Here is a 16,007-nt window from a genome sequence, read left to right as displayed (position 1 = left end):
ATAAATTTCTCCGATATAAACAATATTAAAATAAAAACTTGAAATAGATTACTTAAGAAAAAAAAGAAAGAAAATTAAGAATATATAGTTTTTTATAATTTTTATGTTACGATATAAATGAATTAATTATAAAATAATGATCCGATTAATTTGTCACGATTACAATTTTCTTTTGTTTTTATCCATATATATACACTTACTTATTTCAAAATGTATAAATATATAAGCCTTATATAAAGTTCTTTTCGTGATTGAAAATTATGATTAATTAAATATAAGAAAAAATGAAGGTCTAATTTGAAATTGAGGTTTAATCGTAAATAAGTAAAATTAAAAAATCGTTCTTTTGCCGATTAAAAATTGTCTATCGTGATACAAAAGGGTGCGCTTGTATCGTGTATATATACTTGTATCGTATATTCACGCTTGTATCGTGTATACACATTTGTACCGTATATTCACGTTTGTATCGTATATACACACTTATATCGCGTATCGTAATCCTTCATTTTTCGGTGCAACGTGATCATTGCCAATTGTTAATTGGTTCTCGTACAAAATATTTGCAACGGACAGCTTGTTCGTCTCTTCAAAAGTAACGGTATATACATACATACGTATATGTATATGAACATGTACATGTATACACATATATTGTATATTTGAGCTTTCTCGTCGATCTGTGCCATCGAAACCGAAGTTCGAGAGGGACGAACGATCTTCGTCCGGTTTATGCGAAATATCGAACGAAGTATCGGAAAAGGCGTAATACCTAGTTAGCTAAAAAGGCACAAAGTTGCGCGTTATGGGGTTCGATGTGAACCGATTTCAAGGAGATGTGGACGAAGAACTCGTCTGTCCGATTTGCTCCGGTGTTCTCGAAGATCCTGTCCAGGTATTGTTAGAATTTTTCTTATAAATTTCTTTAATACCTTTATGAAATATATCTAATTGCGAACTGCCATGACTAACCTCGCTTTGTATGTACATTTATGTATTCATTCACGTTCTAACATAATATTGTGTTTGTTATATTTATCAATTGAGTAAACCATCATTGTCTTTTTGTTTCATTCGATAAATTTAATTTGTGAATAACTTTTTTTCTTTTTACTTTTCTTTTCTTTTTTTTTTTTTTTTAAATTATTCTGATGGTAAAATATAACTCTCTTTGTAAACAATTATTATTTTATATACTATTTCCAATGAAAAGAAGTAGCAGTTTTGCAGTATAGTTTTATAAGCTTATGAGGACTGGCAGGTGAGGAATATGTTACAGGCTCCTGTATGTGAACATGCTTTCTGTCGTTCATGTATCAACGAATGGATAAACAGACAACCGACTTGCCCTTTGGATCGTACTCCCATTACCTCTGCACAATTGAGAACAGTTCCAAGAATTCTTCGAAATTTATTGGCTCGTCTATGTATCACTTGTGATAACATTGTGTATGGATGTCAAGTAAGCATCAAATTGGATAGTTTAGGAACACATTTAGAACAGTGTGAATATAATCCCAAAAGACCAACGTTATGCGAACAAGGTTGTAATCTTATTATTCCAAAAGATGAATTAAAAGATCATAATTGTGTAAGAGAACTTAGAAGTTTAATACAGTCTCAGCAGCAAAAACTAGCTGATATGAAAAGAGATTTAGGTGAACAACAACTTCAAATAAACGAACATAAACGAGAAATACACTTATTAAAAGATTTTATGAAAGCATTAAGAGTATCGAATCCAGCGATGAGAGCTATTGCTGATCAAATGGAAAGAGACGAAGTAGTAAGATGGTCTGCAACTCTTCCTCGTGCTAGAGTTACCAGATGGGGAGGGATGATCTCAACGCCAGATGAATCATTGCAGGTATTGTATTATATTCTATTCTATTATAACTGATAGAGAAATCATCTGAACAACTTTCTGATATGCAGTTCTTTAAGACACATTGCATATTATTTTGTAGATAATGGTCAAGAGAACATTGTCCGAAAATCATTGTCCACCTCACATCATCGATGAACTAATGGAAAATTGTCATGAAAGAAAATGGCCATCAGGCTTAAATTCTTTGGAAACTAGACAAAATTCAAGAAGACAATATGAATATTACATATGCAAGAGAGTGCCTGGAAAGCAAGCTGTTTTAGTTCTTCATTGCGATAATACGCACATGCCAGAAGATATGATCATTGAGCCTGGTTTAGTGATGATTTTTGCTCATGGTATTGAATAAATAAACATATGAAGAGCCATCAAATATCAAGGTGCTTTTAGGAACAAAAATGAACTTCAACAAGTTGAGTGTATCCAGTTGATGTTTGCTATGATTCCCCAATGATGCATACATATTAGCTTTATGCATGTGTGCACATTTTAAGAGGTTTGGGTGTATTAATGTCTCCCACAAACTGCAATTTGCAGAAATAGTAAAAACCGATTAATCCATAACTTTTGTGATACGTGAATGTACAGACACAATTGCCACATACAAAATCTAATTAAATGTCTGATTGTTATACTGTGATATGATATATTAATTTGTTGGAAAAGTTCCTGAGATTATTTGATGAATAGCAAACGATTCCAAATTTATTATTATAGGATTTTAATAGAATTATTATAATATTCCAAATTTATTATTATAAGATTTTGCTTTAAAGATTTTTTTAATTCATCTGTAATGGATTATTTATCATCTATTTCAGGAAATTTTTTGAATATTTTAGGCTTTTTTAAGTGTTTTATTACGATAACTTTAAAAAATGTAAAAAATAATGCATAGATTGTAATGATATAATATTTACTATTAATAAGCGCTCAATGTGTTCTTAAGAAACAAGAAACGATCTCTGAATATACAATGTATACATTGGTCTTATAAATTATAGTAAAATTATTGCTAATGATTATGAAATGATCAGGACATTATGCAGTATTAGACAATTAAACAGTGGTTTAATGTTTTTCAGCAACTTCAACACTGCTTTGTATAATCATAAGCACAAAAAACTAATTTATTTAAAATTTCATACAAGTAACACATGTAATGAAAGTGATTCATGATGCATAAAACCTTATCAATTTTTCTTGACTGTCATTAATAGCAGACTGTAAAATAAAGCGATAGTAATCTTATAACTGCTCTTACAATTAGACAAATAATCCTTTATTGTTTTTGTAATTAATCAATGTTACAGATTATTATATCTAATTTATAAGCACGAATGACTGATCAGAGATAAACTATTGTAATTTTATATTCACCAAGAATGCAACAGAAAATGGATAAAGAAAGTTAATAAACATGATTTTTTAAATAACAATTCATCTCGTTATAAATTAAATCCCGACAGATTAAAATCTTAAAATGTGGTTCATTTATATGTATGTATGTATGTATGTGTATATATATATATATATATATATATATACATATATATATATATATTTCAGGAAAGTTTCGTTAGATATATATTATAAACTTCCATAAAACGCATGCAAGGAATGTAATATTTTTTATAATATTAAAAATATATATTTTTTGCTTTAAAAGAAAAATTTCTTTTTAACCCAAAACTTCATATATTTTCGAAAAGAAAACATCCAGTGTTTTATTCCATGCTTCCTCTACTTCCGAAGTGAACTGTTTTCCTAAAGCTTCTCGAAGAACTTCCGCTATTACCGGTTTTAAATCCTGTACAATCGAAATATTAATTACATAAATATGAAAAAAATCGCGATCTCGTTTTTTTTTTTTTAATAAGTTTATAATAAACAAGCGTATATACCTCAAACGACTTTATTGTCTGACCACGTTTCCTATGTCTTTCGGCAAAAACAACTATGTTTGCTACTAATAGTTCAGCATCTTGTAAAGAGTCGATGACGGTACTTATTGTAGCTATTATACCTGCGCAATGAGCTTGAAATTTTTTATTATTATTTAGTTGATCTATTGGCATATCTTTGAATGCTGGGAAACTTCGCTGATGTTCCGGATATTTCTTGAAATAGCTGCAAGCAAAAAAATAATACGCAATAAATCTACGTTCGAATTCAATAACGTTCAAAACGTATTATTTTTAATTCTAAATCGCAAATTAAACTTAGTTGATATAAACTTAGTTAGAATTCTCTTATTTTACAGATTAATATTTATCACATTGTTTGTGCGAATATAAGGTGTTGGTATCGATCGATGCGTAGATATTGGTCACTGATAAAATAGTCTCCTTGCGTTCATGAAACATTATAAACGTGCTTTGCTTTCCGATGTTCTTTTTATTAATTTATAATCGCTGCAAAATGCGTGCATTGTATTAATTCTAAAGATGTTCACATATCGTGAATAAAGATTATTGCAGGTGTTGATTTGTTTAAGGATGTCATTTCTAATTATATATATGATCTATAATTATATTTATTTAATTAATGATTATTTTCGATTGATTTCAATTCTCTTATCCACGTACGTAGATTTTATATCAATTTTAAATTAATGATAAGACAAATTCGTGATAAGTTATAATATCTCGATAAGTTAAGAAGTATTGATATAACATTTTGAACTTTGATTTTTTTCAAGAATAATTGCGTCATGGAATATATTGAATTTCAATGATAAACATCTTTATGATGCCATTTAATATTTAATATTATAAACTTGCCGTATAATTTTAAATGGTAATACATTAATCAAACGTATGCATGTAAGTGGGTTGAGATCGATTTTCTTGTTAAACATCGATATTAATCAAATGTAATAAAATCACATATTTGTTAAAGCGCAGCCAATATTTGATTTAATATACATTTATTAACAACAAGCAATAATGAAATTGATTTTATTTAAAAATATACCGTATACATATCTTATCCTTTTTTCAATATGTGATTGCATAATGATAAATTAATATCATTACTATAAATTTATATAAATTAAAAATAATAACTTTTCAATTTTATTTAATTTTTTTTAACTATAATACGCGAATTATATTCAAATATTGAAGTATAACAACGTGGAAAAAAATACTTACGCCAACATTACAGCACAGCCGGATGCAACTTGATCTTTCTTTATAATAGCCCACGTATTCTGTACAAGTCTCTTTTGTCTTTCCGTAAGTCCTGTAGCTTCGTCAATTTTAGAGTCATTTGTCCAAAATCCGAAAAAACGATTAAATATTCCCGTCATTTTATATATTAAATTTAAAAAAAAATATTACAATTTTTCATATAAAAAATTCTGTTTATATATATATATATATATTTTTTTTTTTAATTAAAACGAGTTGTCCGATTAAAACTATAATTGCATATAACAAATTTGCATAAATCTGTTTTTTACGATTTTTACTAAAATGTAATATTTAATAAAATGATTTAAAAAATATAAATGGAAGTTCGCGCAGTTATAATCTATCGATCAACGATCTGTATCCAACTACTCCGTATCAAAGACAGCAACAGACTAAAGGCTTCATTCGGATCACACTAGTCTTTATATAATTTTCTATGATATATCACGTGCCACGCGACGGCGTACTTTCATTCAATTCGCTTGATCTCTAAAATGGCTAAGCTACAAGATACACGTTCTTTCGTTATAAATAGGCGGTACTCTTTCACTGGTATAGGTCCGTTCAACTGTGGCCCGCCTTCCGACATATTACCGGTTATTTCCTTACCCCTCACAAGGTTGTCGTACTGCTCCCACCAACAGAACCCCGTCTTTCTGTTTTATGTTTTACGCATTCATCTATGTTTTTTTCTCTTTTTCTCTTTCTTTATCATTACATTTAGAACGATGTAACGAACTAATACATATAACGAGATACAACAATTAACACGTTTAGAGAGATTACCTTAATTATATTAGAAATAATATTCACTTGAACTAATGGAATAAACTAATGGAATGAACTAATGGAATAAGATATTATTTATGACATATAAAAACTGGATACGTATCTACTCCCATATTTGACCACATAACTCTATGATATTTCCAATAACGTTGTTTACTTGATCAATACATTAGCGACAGTCCAAAGAGTCTGGTTGTTCAATTTAAATTGCAAATTTTTGAGTAATGCTTTTATGCTCTTATGAGATAAAATTTCATACTATAGACCTTTTTAAAATCTATCTGCTAGAACATATGAACTTACCGTTTTATTCTTGTTAGATACTTCTCCAATTTCTGTATGTCTCATTTTTCCAGCATTTTTCAAAATATTTCTTTGTCAAATATATTATTCTGTTGAGTAAACAATCAAAATAGTTTACTTGAATTATGATACATTCAGTTCTTATTATATTAGGTAATTTTTCTATAAAAGTTTTTGATAAATCAATCAGCTATGAAGTTTTAAAAATAATATTTTCATTTATTTAATCCTATTTTTGATATAGCTAGTATTTAATATTGAATTATCATGAATTATAGCAATGTATGATAATAGATATTTATTTTGTAAAGATTTATTGTAATAATTAAAGTAAGCAAAATACTTATGATAGTGCATTTAGTTGCAAATTTTTGCTTAACCTTTGATTTTTGCACATCTGAAATTCGTTAAATCTTCAGAATAGTTGGCATATTCAGAATAATTATGAAATTATCTCTGAATGTTATAATTAATTAAACTACCATAATTATATTATTTACCTTAATGAAATATAAAATATTTACACAGTACAAAAGGCAGATTCATTCAATATATAATATCAATATTCACTATTTTCTACATTTTCCTTAAACTTTTTGTATCTTTATATCTTATTTGTTCAATTACTTGTCCACTATTTGTTATTTTATCACACATAATGTACTATTTATATATTAAGATAGTCGTTTATCTTTAAAACGAAATCGATATTAAATGATTAAAACTTCTTAAATATCTATAAATATGGAAAATATTGAATCTATTTATTTCTAGAAAATATTTTCTTTTTGTTTAAAGAAATCAATTAAAATTAGAATTTCTCTTAATTCTTAGTATTTATATATTTTTATTTCAAAATAAATTATAATGCTGTTTTATTCTTCATTTCATTTATTTGTCATATGAATATCTTTATTACATGATATAAATTCTCATTATATACATAAGTACAAAATATGTAAGATGTAGTATTTTACTTATTTTTTATGTAATATGGATTTTTCTGCAAAGCAAAGCATTTTTTATTATCCAGAAGATAGAAGAACATCAACCATAATTTATGATTTAATGTTCATGTACTATGCTTTAATTTTTGTCAGTGTATTAGCATATTGAAATTCTAAACTGTTTTCATATTCACACATATCTAGAGCAATGACACAACTTTCTCTCACAACCTGCTTACTATCTTGAAGGTATTGATTTAAAATTTGGAGACAATCAGGAGTAGCAATAGCTCCTAATGCTTCTGCACATTCATGACGTACCATTTCATTTTCTTCTATATCTTCAAGAGAAGCTTGTAAATAAGGTATGGAAATTTCTTCTTGGAGTTGACCAAGAACAAATGCAATTTCATGTCTAAATAAAGCACTACCTGCTTTTAATCCTACACAGAAAAATTATAGTATATTTATTAAAAACAGTTATTATATGATAAGCATATATCAAATATTTATTCCTGTTTACCTTCACTGAGAGCAAGGATGCTGTCTGGTGTTTGTAAATTTCTTAAAGCAAACATCGCACGATATCTATCAAATAATGATTTATTTTCATCTAGTAATGTTTTCTTTAGATTATGAACATCAGTGGTTTCTGCTGGCGGAGCAGGATCAATAGACATATATGGACTTTTTAATAAATTTTCTTCACAATCATTTGATTGTAACCATTTTAAGCGTTTCAAGGCTAATTCACATGTTTCTGCAATTTCAGGTATAAGACTTTTACTATACTGATCTAATAATGGTATAACTGACATATCTCCAATAGCACCCAATGCTTCTCCTGATTAAAAAACAAAAAAAAAATTAAAAAACAGTTATTATGTTTTTATGAATACAATAATAATTATATATTGCATTTAATTATTAACTTTTATTAATAAAAATATTATTATTATATAATAATAATATTAATAAAAATGTATACCTGCTTCGTGACGGACCATAGGTTCCTGTTTATCATCTTTTAATACTTCAATTAAAATAGATATTGCTAAAGGATCCTGCATTTGACCAAGACAATATGCAAGTTCATGTTTTAATAATGCAGATTTATCTTTAAAGCCTTTTCGTATTTGTTCAATAGCTATTGAACCTCCAATATTTTTCAAAGTAAATAATGCACGAAACCTTTCCTTAAGCGGTCTACCTTCATCGTTTAAAACATTACCTATAGCCACTATTTCTTTTTCACTGATATTTGGCATTTTTCTTCAGTAAATTAATATGTATAGTGAATAATATAGTGAATTATTATCAATTATTTATTAATGATTTAAAAACTATATAAGAAAAAAATATAATAAATATATGATCTTTTAATAACTCAACCAATCACTTAATCGAGAAATCATTTCTCTTTAATCATTTTTTATAAGTTTCAATTACTAAACATTTCACATTTGCTTATAGTTTTAGAAAATCTTCATGTTATTGAAATATGACGTGATATGAACTCATACTAATTCGAATTTGTCTTAGAAATTTTAGTTAACCTATGTACTTTTTTGCGGTAGGAGAAAAAGTATGCTCTTATTGGTCACATTGTCTCTGTTATATAATACTAGATAGCGCTTTATAACATAACCTATAACGTTCTTAAAAGCATTTGCAAATACTCAAGCATGTAGCATAAGAATGTTTGTATATTCGTTAATTACAGGATATTGTATTAAATTGTTAAGTAGTAATATCTTAAGTTATTAAGCATAATGGCTCAAACAAGAGTGGAAAAAATCGGAACTATTTATACGAGGTAAGATCTGAAATTTTATTATAAGTTAATTATTTTTATCCATAAGCTTTTATTTATTTTTATTATTGTTATAGAATATCATCATTAATACGTGGAGGGGCAATGACTGAATCAGAAAAACCACTGTGGTATACTATATATAAAACATTTCCACCCAAATATGAACCAAAATATGATAGAGTTACACCATATGTACCAATAAGACCAATATATTATAAGGAAGACATTATACGCGCGTAAGAAGTTATACAATAACATAAATTTATTAAATATAAATATATAGGTTTATTAAAAGCTTTTATTAATATAATTTTAAATATTTCTATTTTATAGACGATTTCACAAAGATTGCAAAAATCTAGATATAATGAACTTAAAAAATAAAAAATATCTATCACAAACAAAGAAATTTCTTGATACATATAATGAATTAAAAATGGTAATTAGTATGAATAAAAATATTTTTAATTATCATCAAATAATTATTAGAACATTTGAACTTGAACAATAAAATTTTGTTTATAGCTCGATTTGCCTGATGAAGCAGCTTATGAACAAGCTTTAGAAAAATTAAATCAACAAACATAGAAGATAAAAACAATAATATATGGTATGATATATAGACATTTTATTTTTAATTAATATATAATACACTCATGGTATTTACTTTTTCATCAAAGGCAATAATTGATCTTATTTGTATATAAATATGTATATTATAATAAAGTATATGAAACACAATGTATTGTATATAAAGATGAACATTAATTTTGTGTAGACACCTGTATAATATCATAACTGTGTTATGATATTAATTTATAATTTTATTAAAAGCATCAATATACTTCAAATAAAAGAGGCAAATAAAATGAATATTTCCATTGATATTACAATATATGATTATATAAAAATGTAGACACAATGACAAATATTAATTATGATATAAATAATAAATTACATCATATAGTCAAATGCTTGATTGATGAAATTACATAAGAAAATATTTGCGCCATTTTTTTGTTAGTAAAACCTATATCTATAAAAATGTTTGCATTTATTATTTTTTTTTATTAAATACAATGCAAAACATTAAAATTGCATTGAATAAATTAATTTTAAATAGTAGTATATATTACGTTTGCAATATAAATATCTTATGTAAATAATAATGCAAGTTGCTAATTATCGTAAACTAATTTATATCTTTAGACACATAATATTTAGACTCTTTGTATTTCAAATAATTTGACGTCTGTATCATACCAAATGGGTGGTTCAACATTTCTAAGGTATATTACTCCCCACATATAAGTTCTAAACCAAGCAGTTGTCCCAGCATTAGCTTGGTATCTTCTAATGAGAATAGGATGTGGAACTGGCAAAAGACCCACTAATGTACCATGTTGTAAAAATTTTAAAATTTCACTCTCATCTGTTAAACCCCTGTGAAGATTGATCACTTAATATGGTGCTTAGGTTTTATAGAAAACATCAATGAATACATACTTGTCAATACATATTTTTTCTACTTGAGGAACAAGAACTTGTAATAATCGCATAATAGTTTGTAATGGAAGTTTACTTTTCCATTGATATACCCATTCACTAGAAGGAACCCATTGGTTGGTATTGCTAGATATATTTGTCTGCTCAGCTACTCTGATTCCTCCTTTCTGAATGTGAATTTATTATAGTGTATTTGTGATATTACATATATATTTATATACAAATATAAAAATATATACATACTGGTATTATAGAATTTGATTTATTTGATGTAGCTGTATCAGTTGCATTATCTAAGGAATTCTGAAGATTATTAGTTTTTCCAATATCTACATTCACTGAAGGACTTAATGGATGTGCTGATTCTTTTTCTGTCATCTTCTCTATACCTACAAAGTTTAAAAAAAAAAGATGTATATAAAAAATTTATATTTTTATTTATAACTTTTTATAGATATGTATTCTCACAATTATTACCTGGTGTTTCCAATAAAGAAGCTTTTAAAGTTCCTGGTTCTGCAGGCTGAGCAGGATGAGATCCTTCCATTGCAGTTTCACTAGTATTTTCATTATATGTACTTGTTGGTACATGACGTTGTTGTCTTTTACTAAGAGACTTAGCAATCGTATTACAATCGCTTGGTAAGTTTGCTAATGCATAGAATACTTGTCTCTTACGTATTATCGTATAAACCAGATTACTATTTCCATCAAATTGATACTAACAATACAAACGATAAACTGAGTTATTAAAATTACAGGTGTACAAAAAATTTTTTTATACAATATATAATAAAATTACCTGAATTATATTATTAAAAATTTCTAAAAGAAAAAATACTAAATGATGATTAGTAGGTGCAGAAAATAAGAACCATGGTGTACTAAATGCTTCGAGTAAATGTAGTAATTTAGTGCTGGCCACCATAGAAAGAGTTTTAAGGTATGGAGAAACATTTACTAAAATTGTAAGAAGACAGTCAAACAATGGTTGTAATCTTTGATGTCCTGTTGTAATAATTTTATGAAAAACTGTTACTAGTAGGTCAGCATGAGTGCCTATGTAAAAAAAAAAAATATTAAATTTTAATAGTTCTATATATTTTTTAAATTTCAAGAAAGTAGATTTAAGTTACTTTACCTGTAAATACCGGAATGTCCATAGGTACTGTAGCAGTATATGGTTTATTCAGTCTAACTCCAAAATTACGTTCTCCACTTAACAAAAGCAAAATAAATACACCTATGTGCATTAACCCAACACGTGCTACAATATAAGATATTATCAACTAAATAGTAAATTTAATAATATAAATAATATAATACATAATATTTATTGGTATTTACATTGATCTGCGCGAGAATCGTTGAGATGATAAAGTATGGGAACTAATACCTCGAGTACATCTGAACTTTTAAGTACATAATATAAAAATTTTTTATTATAATCACACATCTTCCAAAAGAAAACTAATAACTCTTGATGAAAATGTACTTTTTTTGTTGAATTAGGTAGATATGTTTGCATTAATGGATTATTTAATAATCTAGTGATTCCTTTTAATACAAATTGAAAATCTGCAAAAAAGAAATACTTAATAAAAAATATTAAACATTTTAGAAAATAAATATAACAATTCATAATAACTACCTTCATCACGATGAATACGACTCAAATAATTAATAAAAAGATTATCTCCAAGTGAACCCTCTTCTGCTGGAATTTCACCAGATGTATCATGATCTAAAGTGACTATAAGAATCTGCAAAGCAACATCTACTAGTGGCTCCAAAGAATCAGTAAATAAAAGGTGATTGTAAGGTACTCCAAGTCCAACTGGATCATAAGCGCATACTGTATTTAAGAGTGATGTGAACATAGGCAAAGCATGTCTATTAGAAAAAAGTAATTATAAACACAAAAAGTTGTATAACAATCAAAATTATCAGACTCTCTAACATCATAATTCTTAAAGATTGTACCTATTTTCAGCACTAGTTAAGCGTTGAATCCATTTATTTGGTGTGATTGATAAATCCATTGGAGGATTGTACATGGTTTCACTAAAGCATGTCAATAACAATTTCAATAACTCTGTTCGATTTGAATCTAAAATTGAATATCTGGGTGGGGAATGTGCAAATCCTACTCCAGCTTCCCAAATATATTCGCAACTATCTATTGATTGTAATTCTTCTGCTTTATCCTATTAAAAAGATTTAATTTAATAAATTAGAAATTAATATCTAATTGAAATGCAATGCACTTACAGGTCCTGACTTTCTATTAGCAGCTACTGTAAAATCTGGACAAAATAGTAGATCCTATAAGAAAATGTTTATTTATAATATCAAAAAATATATATATATATAGATTACAGAAAAACACATATAGAAAAAGATATACATATAATTAAAGATTAGATTTACTTATTAATATTTACTTACACAAAGTGCATTTAACAAAGAATGTGCTAATGGTATACTTTCTTCTTCTTCTTTTCCTGGTAAACTAGACCAAAAGAATCCTTTCCAATCAGGATCTTCAAAAATGTAAGGTAATAATCGTGTAAGTAAACGGCAACAATTCAAAACTGTTTGATGTTCTCTTTGTGTCCTACAGCTATTATCAACAGCTTTAACCAATTTTTCTACTGCTTTATAACATAATGTCGCTAAATTTGATGGTGCTTCTTCTCTTAAAATTCGGATTTCAGAAGCTGGAATTAAAGTAAAGATGTCTTGCACATTGGTCACATTTTCAGACCAAAATTGATCCCAAAAAGTATCATTGGATGCTTCAATCACCTATAATGCAGATCCATTTTAAATAAAAGGCAGTCTACACACACACACGCGCGCACACACACACACACATATAAAGGGCATGTGATTTTATAACAATATATACTTAAAAATAAAAATGTTATTCTCTTTTTTGTTTACAAAAGTACTTATCAAAATAAAATACAATATAAATCCCATAGTCGCTTGACATATTGAAACGTCAAATTATAATTTATTTCATAAGAAAGATATTACGTGCTGTCACCTGTGTTTTAGAGGTTAATTGAACAACGGCTTTACGGAAATTTAATTTTGTATCAGCATTTCCCATAATGTTGATGTATTATAAAATAATAACAGTTTTCCGTACTATAAGAAGAAATTAATCTATCCGTATACGTTGGACTATGTCTGTATACTAACAGACTAAATAAGAAGAATCGTCGCCATATTGCAACTACCATGCCATCTAAACACGATTACGCGAACTTACTCTCTCAATCGTATAAAAGAAGTATCAAATGATAATACAGAATTGTCAACATTATATACATCCAAATAAAAATTAAAAAGAAAAATTTCAAGTATTAAATAAAATAAAATTTAAAGTTATTTTAAAGTAAAAATTTCAAAGAAATTTTGACCATCGAAAGTCCATACTTAAAACAACACTAAAATAAATTTGTGATACAATAAGGATTAATAATAATTGTAAATATATGTAAAATAAAGTTAAGATTTTTTACTATGTTGTTATTTTTTTTATTTAATTACTTTCTGATGTTATTTAAATTATTGATAAATTATGTCGAATATCAACTAATGAAAATAGATAAAATATTATTTCTGGCTAATTCTGTATCTCTGTATTCTTATGCATCAATATATTTTTTACGGTATTTTCCTTGAACCCAAACTCTATACATTTTTAGTTGTTTTCCTCGATTTACTTGTAATCTCCTGTCAACTAAATTTTGCTCTTCAATGAAACCATTACTAGTAAATAATGTTCTTACATCACCTAAAATAAATTGATAAGTCAAAATTAAATATTTAGATATACTCAAATATTCTTATAAAATTTTGTTTACCTTGTGTAAAAAAATATACTCTAGTACCATCTCCACGGACATAAAAATTTTCTGATAAACAACTACCTTTCTTAAATCTCAATTGTGTTAAATCATATCTTCCATAATCTCTAAACAAAACTAATCCTCCAGGTTTCAGATAGAGATTTATTTTTTTAACAACATGTTTCATCCTTCAAATATGAAATAAAATTCACTTCAATATATAAATTCGTTTAAACTTAAACTCATTTACTCAAACTCAAACATTTCACTTATATTCATTTTTTTCAATGTATAAATTTAATTTTCATTTCAATATATAAAATTCATTTAAATAATATAAACTTCATTGACTTTAAATGCAGTAAAATAGTTATTTTTACATACTTATCTGGATGTATAGCAGAAAGAACAAATATCAAGACAATTATGTAAAGACTTTCAGGTTCAAATGGTACTATCCATTCTTCTTGGGTTACATCAAGAACAAATGCTTTGCACCTATAAATAATTAAATATTAGTAAATGTATAATATTTCGAATAATATAATAATTTAAATAATATTCTATGAACCTTGTTGTATCATAAGCAGGATTTTGTTGTAATATATCAATTGCTTTTGTAGAGAAATCACAGCAATATACAAACAAGTTTGGATCTGTATTATATAAAAGTATTGGAAATACTGTATTTCCTACACCACAACCAATTTCTAAGATCTTATTTGAAGTTATGCATGGTGTATTAAGAACTTGTGCGTATGTTTCTTCATCACTATTATGATCATTTGTGACAATAGCTCTTATTGGTTGCATGCAGTTCTGTTTTACTGTGTCAGGAGCTAATTCTGGAAATTCTGTGAGTAACCAATGTCTATCTTTAAAAAATCTAAAATATTATAAATAAATGATTTTAATAAATCAATGCTAAATGCAACATTGAAAAAATGGTTTGATATGTACTTATTATTATGAATTCCATAAAATTTATTCCAATATTTATCAGCTTCATTCTCATATTTCAGTAATGTTTCCATTGATAATGTAACAATGGAATTATCATTTACTTTGATTTGGGCTAATTCTTCCTGTTCCTTATTCCAAGCAACATTATCCCTTTAAAAATATTATCATTATACATTCAAGTTTAGAAAACTTACAAGAAGGAATATTATATATTCAATATTAGATTATATAAATAGAAAGATACATAATATAAAAAAATCTTATTATAATAATATTGATAAATAAATGAGAAATATCCATAATATAATTACCATGCGTTATGACAAAACACATCATCATCATTTGATAAAACTCGGTTTCCAAACTGAGGTCTTTTTTGTGTTAACTTTTCTTCATGTTTTACTTCTGATGAATCAGTCATGATTAAATGTTATAAACATGCAGTAATAATATGAGAAAATATTTATTTTCGTTATGTAGTGTATTTTTAAAAAAATTTACATAACATTATAATTTTTTATTTATAATATAACATGAACTTTTTTTATATTTCATATAATATCATGACGTTACAGTTTTTTCTTAATAAATAGAAGTTGTTAAATCTAAATATTATAGTACATACAACAAACACACTAAATTAAACATATTGTCTTTCAGATTCCAAATATGTCTACAATAGAATACAAAACTCAAACGCCATCTTTGTTTTTTGTTTCACTCAAGGCTATATAC

General features: G+C 26.6%; 6 protein-coding genes across 7 annotated transcripts; 2 read left to right on the top strand and 4 right to left on the bottom strand.

Moving 5' to 3' along the window:
* The first annotated feature begins 398 nt into the window (after positions 1–398).
* LOC122637802 (E3 ubiquitin-protein ligase NRDP1) lies at positions 399–3,327 on the top strand. Of its 2 annotated transcripts, none has more exons than XM_043830182.1 (3): positions 399–895; positions 1,280–1,867; positions 1,968–3,327. In XM_043830182.1, the coding sequence occupies exons 1-3, from the start codon at positions 806–808 to the stop codon at positions 2,235–2,237; spliced, it is 948 nt and encodes a 315-aa protein (XP_043686117.1). In that variant the 5' UTR covers positions 399–805; the 3' UTR covers positions 2,238–3,327. The 2 variants fall into 2 exon arrangements, with proteins under 2 accessions (XP_043686117.1, XP_043686116.1); XM_043830181.1 differs by having other exon boundaries at positions 1,262–1,867.
* Positions 2,995–5,535, bottom strand: LOC122637803 (globin). The gene is made up of 3 exons (XM_043830183.1): positions 5,044–5,535; positions 3,793–4,018; positions 2,995–3,698 (listed from the first exon to the last, which is right to left on the bottom strand). The coding sequence occupies exons 1-3, from the start codon at positions 5,199–5,201 to the stop codon at positions 3,570–3,572; spliced, it is 513 nt and encodes a 170-aa protein (XP_043686118.1). The 5' UTR covers positions 5,202–5,535; the 3' UTR covers positions 2,995–3,569.
* A 1,521-nt stretch (positions 5,536–7,056) lies between these two features.
* On the bottom strand, positions 7,057–8,668 carry LOC122637557 (deoxyhypusine hydroxylase). Its single transcript, XM_043829758.1, has 3 exons — positions 8,113–8,668; positions 7,648–7,968; positions 7,057–7,567 (listed from the first exon to the last, which is right to left on the bottom strand). The coding sequence occupies exons 1-3, from the start codon at positions 8,390–8,392 to the stop codon at positions 7,257–7,259; spliced, it is 912 nt and encodes a 303-aa protein (XP_043685693.1). The 5' UTR covers positions 8,393–8,668; the 3' UTR covers positions 7,057–7,256.
* An 87-nt stretch (positions 8,669–8,755) lies between these two features.
* On the top strand, positions 8,756–9,772 carry LOC122637559 (probable 28S ribosomal protein S23, mitochondrial). The gene is made up of 4 exons (XM_043829763.1): positions 8,756–8,940; positions 9,015–9,176; positions 9,274–9,379; positions 9,466–9,772. Exons 1-4 carry the CDS (start codon positions 8,897–8,899, stop codon positions 9,526–9,528), a joined length of 375 nt encoding a protein of 124 aa, XP_043685698.1. The 5' UTR covers positions 8,756–8,896; the 3' UTR covers positions 9,529–9,772.
* A 343-nt stretch (positions 9,773–10,115) lies between these two features.
* On the bottom strand, positions 10,116–13,708 carry LOC122637554 (protein HID1). Its single transcript, XM_043829754.1, has 12 exons — positions 13,499–13,708; positions 12,895–13,254; positions 12,718–12,771; positions 12,430–12,653; positions 12,098–12,339; positions 11,794–12,024; positions 11,588–11,713; positions 11,249–11,505; positions 10,924–11,167; positions 10,690–10,835; positions 10,447–10,613; positions 10,116–10,383 (listed from the first exon to the last, which is right to left on the bottom strand). Exons 1-12 carry the CDS (start codon positions 13,562–13,564, stop codon positions 10,161–10,163), a joined length of 2,340 nt encoding a protein of 779 aa, XP_043685689.1. The 5' UTR covers positions 13,565–13,708; the 3' UTR covers positions 10,116–10,160.
* Positions 13,709–14,076: 368 nt separating this feature from the next.
* LOC122637556 (tRNA N(3)-methylcytidine methyltransferase METTL2) lies at positions 14,077–15,971 on the bottom strand. The gene is made up of 6 exons (XM_043829757.1): positions 15,584–15,971; positions 15,270–15,422; positions 14,881–15,195; positions 14,694–14,807; positions 14,325–14,497; positions 14,077–14,254 (listed from the first exon to the last, which is right to left on the bottom strand). Exons 1-6 carry the CDS (start codon positions 15,691–15,693, stop codon positions 14,106–14,108), a joined length of 1,014 nt encoding a protein of 337 aa, XP_043685692.1. The 5' UTR covers positions 15,694–15,971; the 3' UTR covers positions 14,077–14,105.
* Between the last annotated feature and the right edge of the window lie 36 nt (positions 15,972–16,007).

This window comes from Vespula pensylvanica, chromosome 2 (assembly GCF_014466175.1).
Source record: "Vespula pensylvanica isolate Volc-1 chromosome 2, ASM1446617v1, whole genome shotgun sequence".
NCBI lineage: Eukaryota > Metazoa > Arthropoda > Insecta > Hymenoptera > Vespidae > Vespula > Vespula pensylvanica.
Note: the sequence above shows the minus strand (reverse complement) of the source record. Positions and strands in the feature narration are given on the sequence as shown.

Excerpts from the sequence above, each read along its gene's own strand:
- LOC122637559 (XM_043829763.1), top strand. The coding sequence starts at position 8,897 with ATGGCTCAAACAAGAGTGGAAAAAATCGGAACTATTTATACGAG. Across the intron at positions 8,941-9,014 it reads ATCGGAACTATTTATACGAG|AATATCATCATTAATACGTG; the intron begins GTAAGATCTGAA and ends TTATTGTTATAG. Across the intron at positions 9,380-9,465 it reads CATATAATGAATTAAAAATG|CTCGATTTGCCTGATGAAGC; the intron begins GTAATTAGTATG and ends TTTTGTTTATAG.
- LOC122637554 (XM_043829754.1), bottom strand. The coding sequence starts at position 13,564 with ATGGGAAATGCTGATACAAAATTAAATTTCCGTAAAGCCGTTGTTCAA. Across the intron at positions 11,714-11,793 it reads CGATTCTCGCGCAGATCAAT|CACGTGTTGGGTTAATGCAC; the intron begins GTAAATACCAAT and ends CTTATATTGTAG. Across the intron at positions 10,836-10,923 it reads TTCTTTATTGGAAACACCAG|GTATAGAGAAGATGACAGAA; the intron begins GTAATAATTGTG and ends TAAACTTTGTAG.
- LOC122637556 (XM_043829757.1), bottom strand. The coding sequence starts at position 15,693 with ATGACTGATTCATCAGAAGTAAAACATGAAGAAAAGTTAACACAAAAA. Across the intron at positions 14,808-14,880 it reads CCTGCTTATGATACAACAAG|GTGCAAAGCATTTGTTCTTG; the intron begins GTTCATAGAATA and ends AATTATTTATAG. Across the intron at positions 14,255-14,324 it reads AGTATATTTTTTTACACAAG|GTGATGTAAGAACATTATTT; the intron begins GTAAACAAAATT and ends AATTTATTTTAG.
- LOC122637557 (XM_043829758.1), bottom strand. The coding sequence starts at position 8,392 with ATGCCAAATATCAGTGAAAAAGAAATAGTGGCTATAGGTAATGTTTTA. Across the intron at positions 7,969-8,112 it reads TATGGTCCGTCACGAAGCAG|GAGAAGCATTGGGTGCTATT; the intron begins GTATACATTTTT and ends TTTTTTAATCAG. Across the intron at positions 7,568-7,647 it reads CATCCTTGCTCTCAGTGAAG|GATTAAAAGCAGGTAGTGCT; the intron begins GTAAACAGGAAT and ends TTTTCTGTGTAG.
- LOC122637803 (XM_043830183.1), bottom strand. The coding sequence starts at position 5,201 with ATGACGGGAATATTTAATCGTTTTTTCGGATTTTGGACAAATGACTCT. Across the intron at positions 4,019-5,043 it reads GGCTGTGCTGTAATGTTGGC|CTATTTCAAGAAATATCCGG; the intron begins GTAAGTATTTTT and ends TTTTGCTTGCAG. Across the intron at positions 3,699-3,792 it reads AGACAATAAAGTCGTTTGAG|GATTTAAAACCGGTAATAGC; the intron begins GTATATACGCTT and ends TCGATTGTACAG.
- LOC122637802 (XM_043830181.1), top strand. The coding sequence starts at position 806 with ATGGGGTTCGATGTGAACCGATTTCAAGGAGATGTGGACGAAGAACTC. Across the intron at positions 896-1,261 it reads TTCTCGAAGATCCTGTCCAG|GTGAGGAATATGTTACAGGC; the intron begins GTATTGTTAGAA and ends GAGGACTGGCAG. Across the intron at positions 1,868-1,967 it reads CGCCAGATGAATCATTGCAG|ATAATGGTCAAGAGAACATT; the intron begins GTATTGTATTAT and ends ATTATTTTGTAG.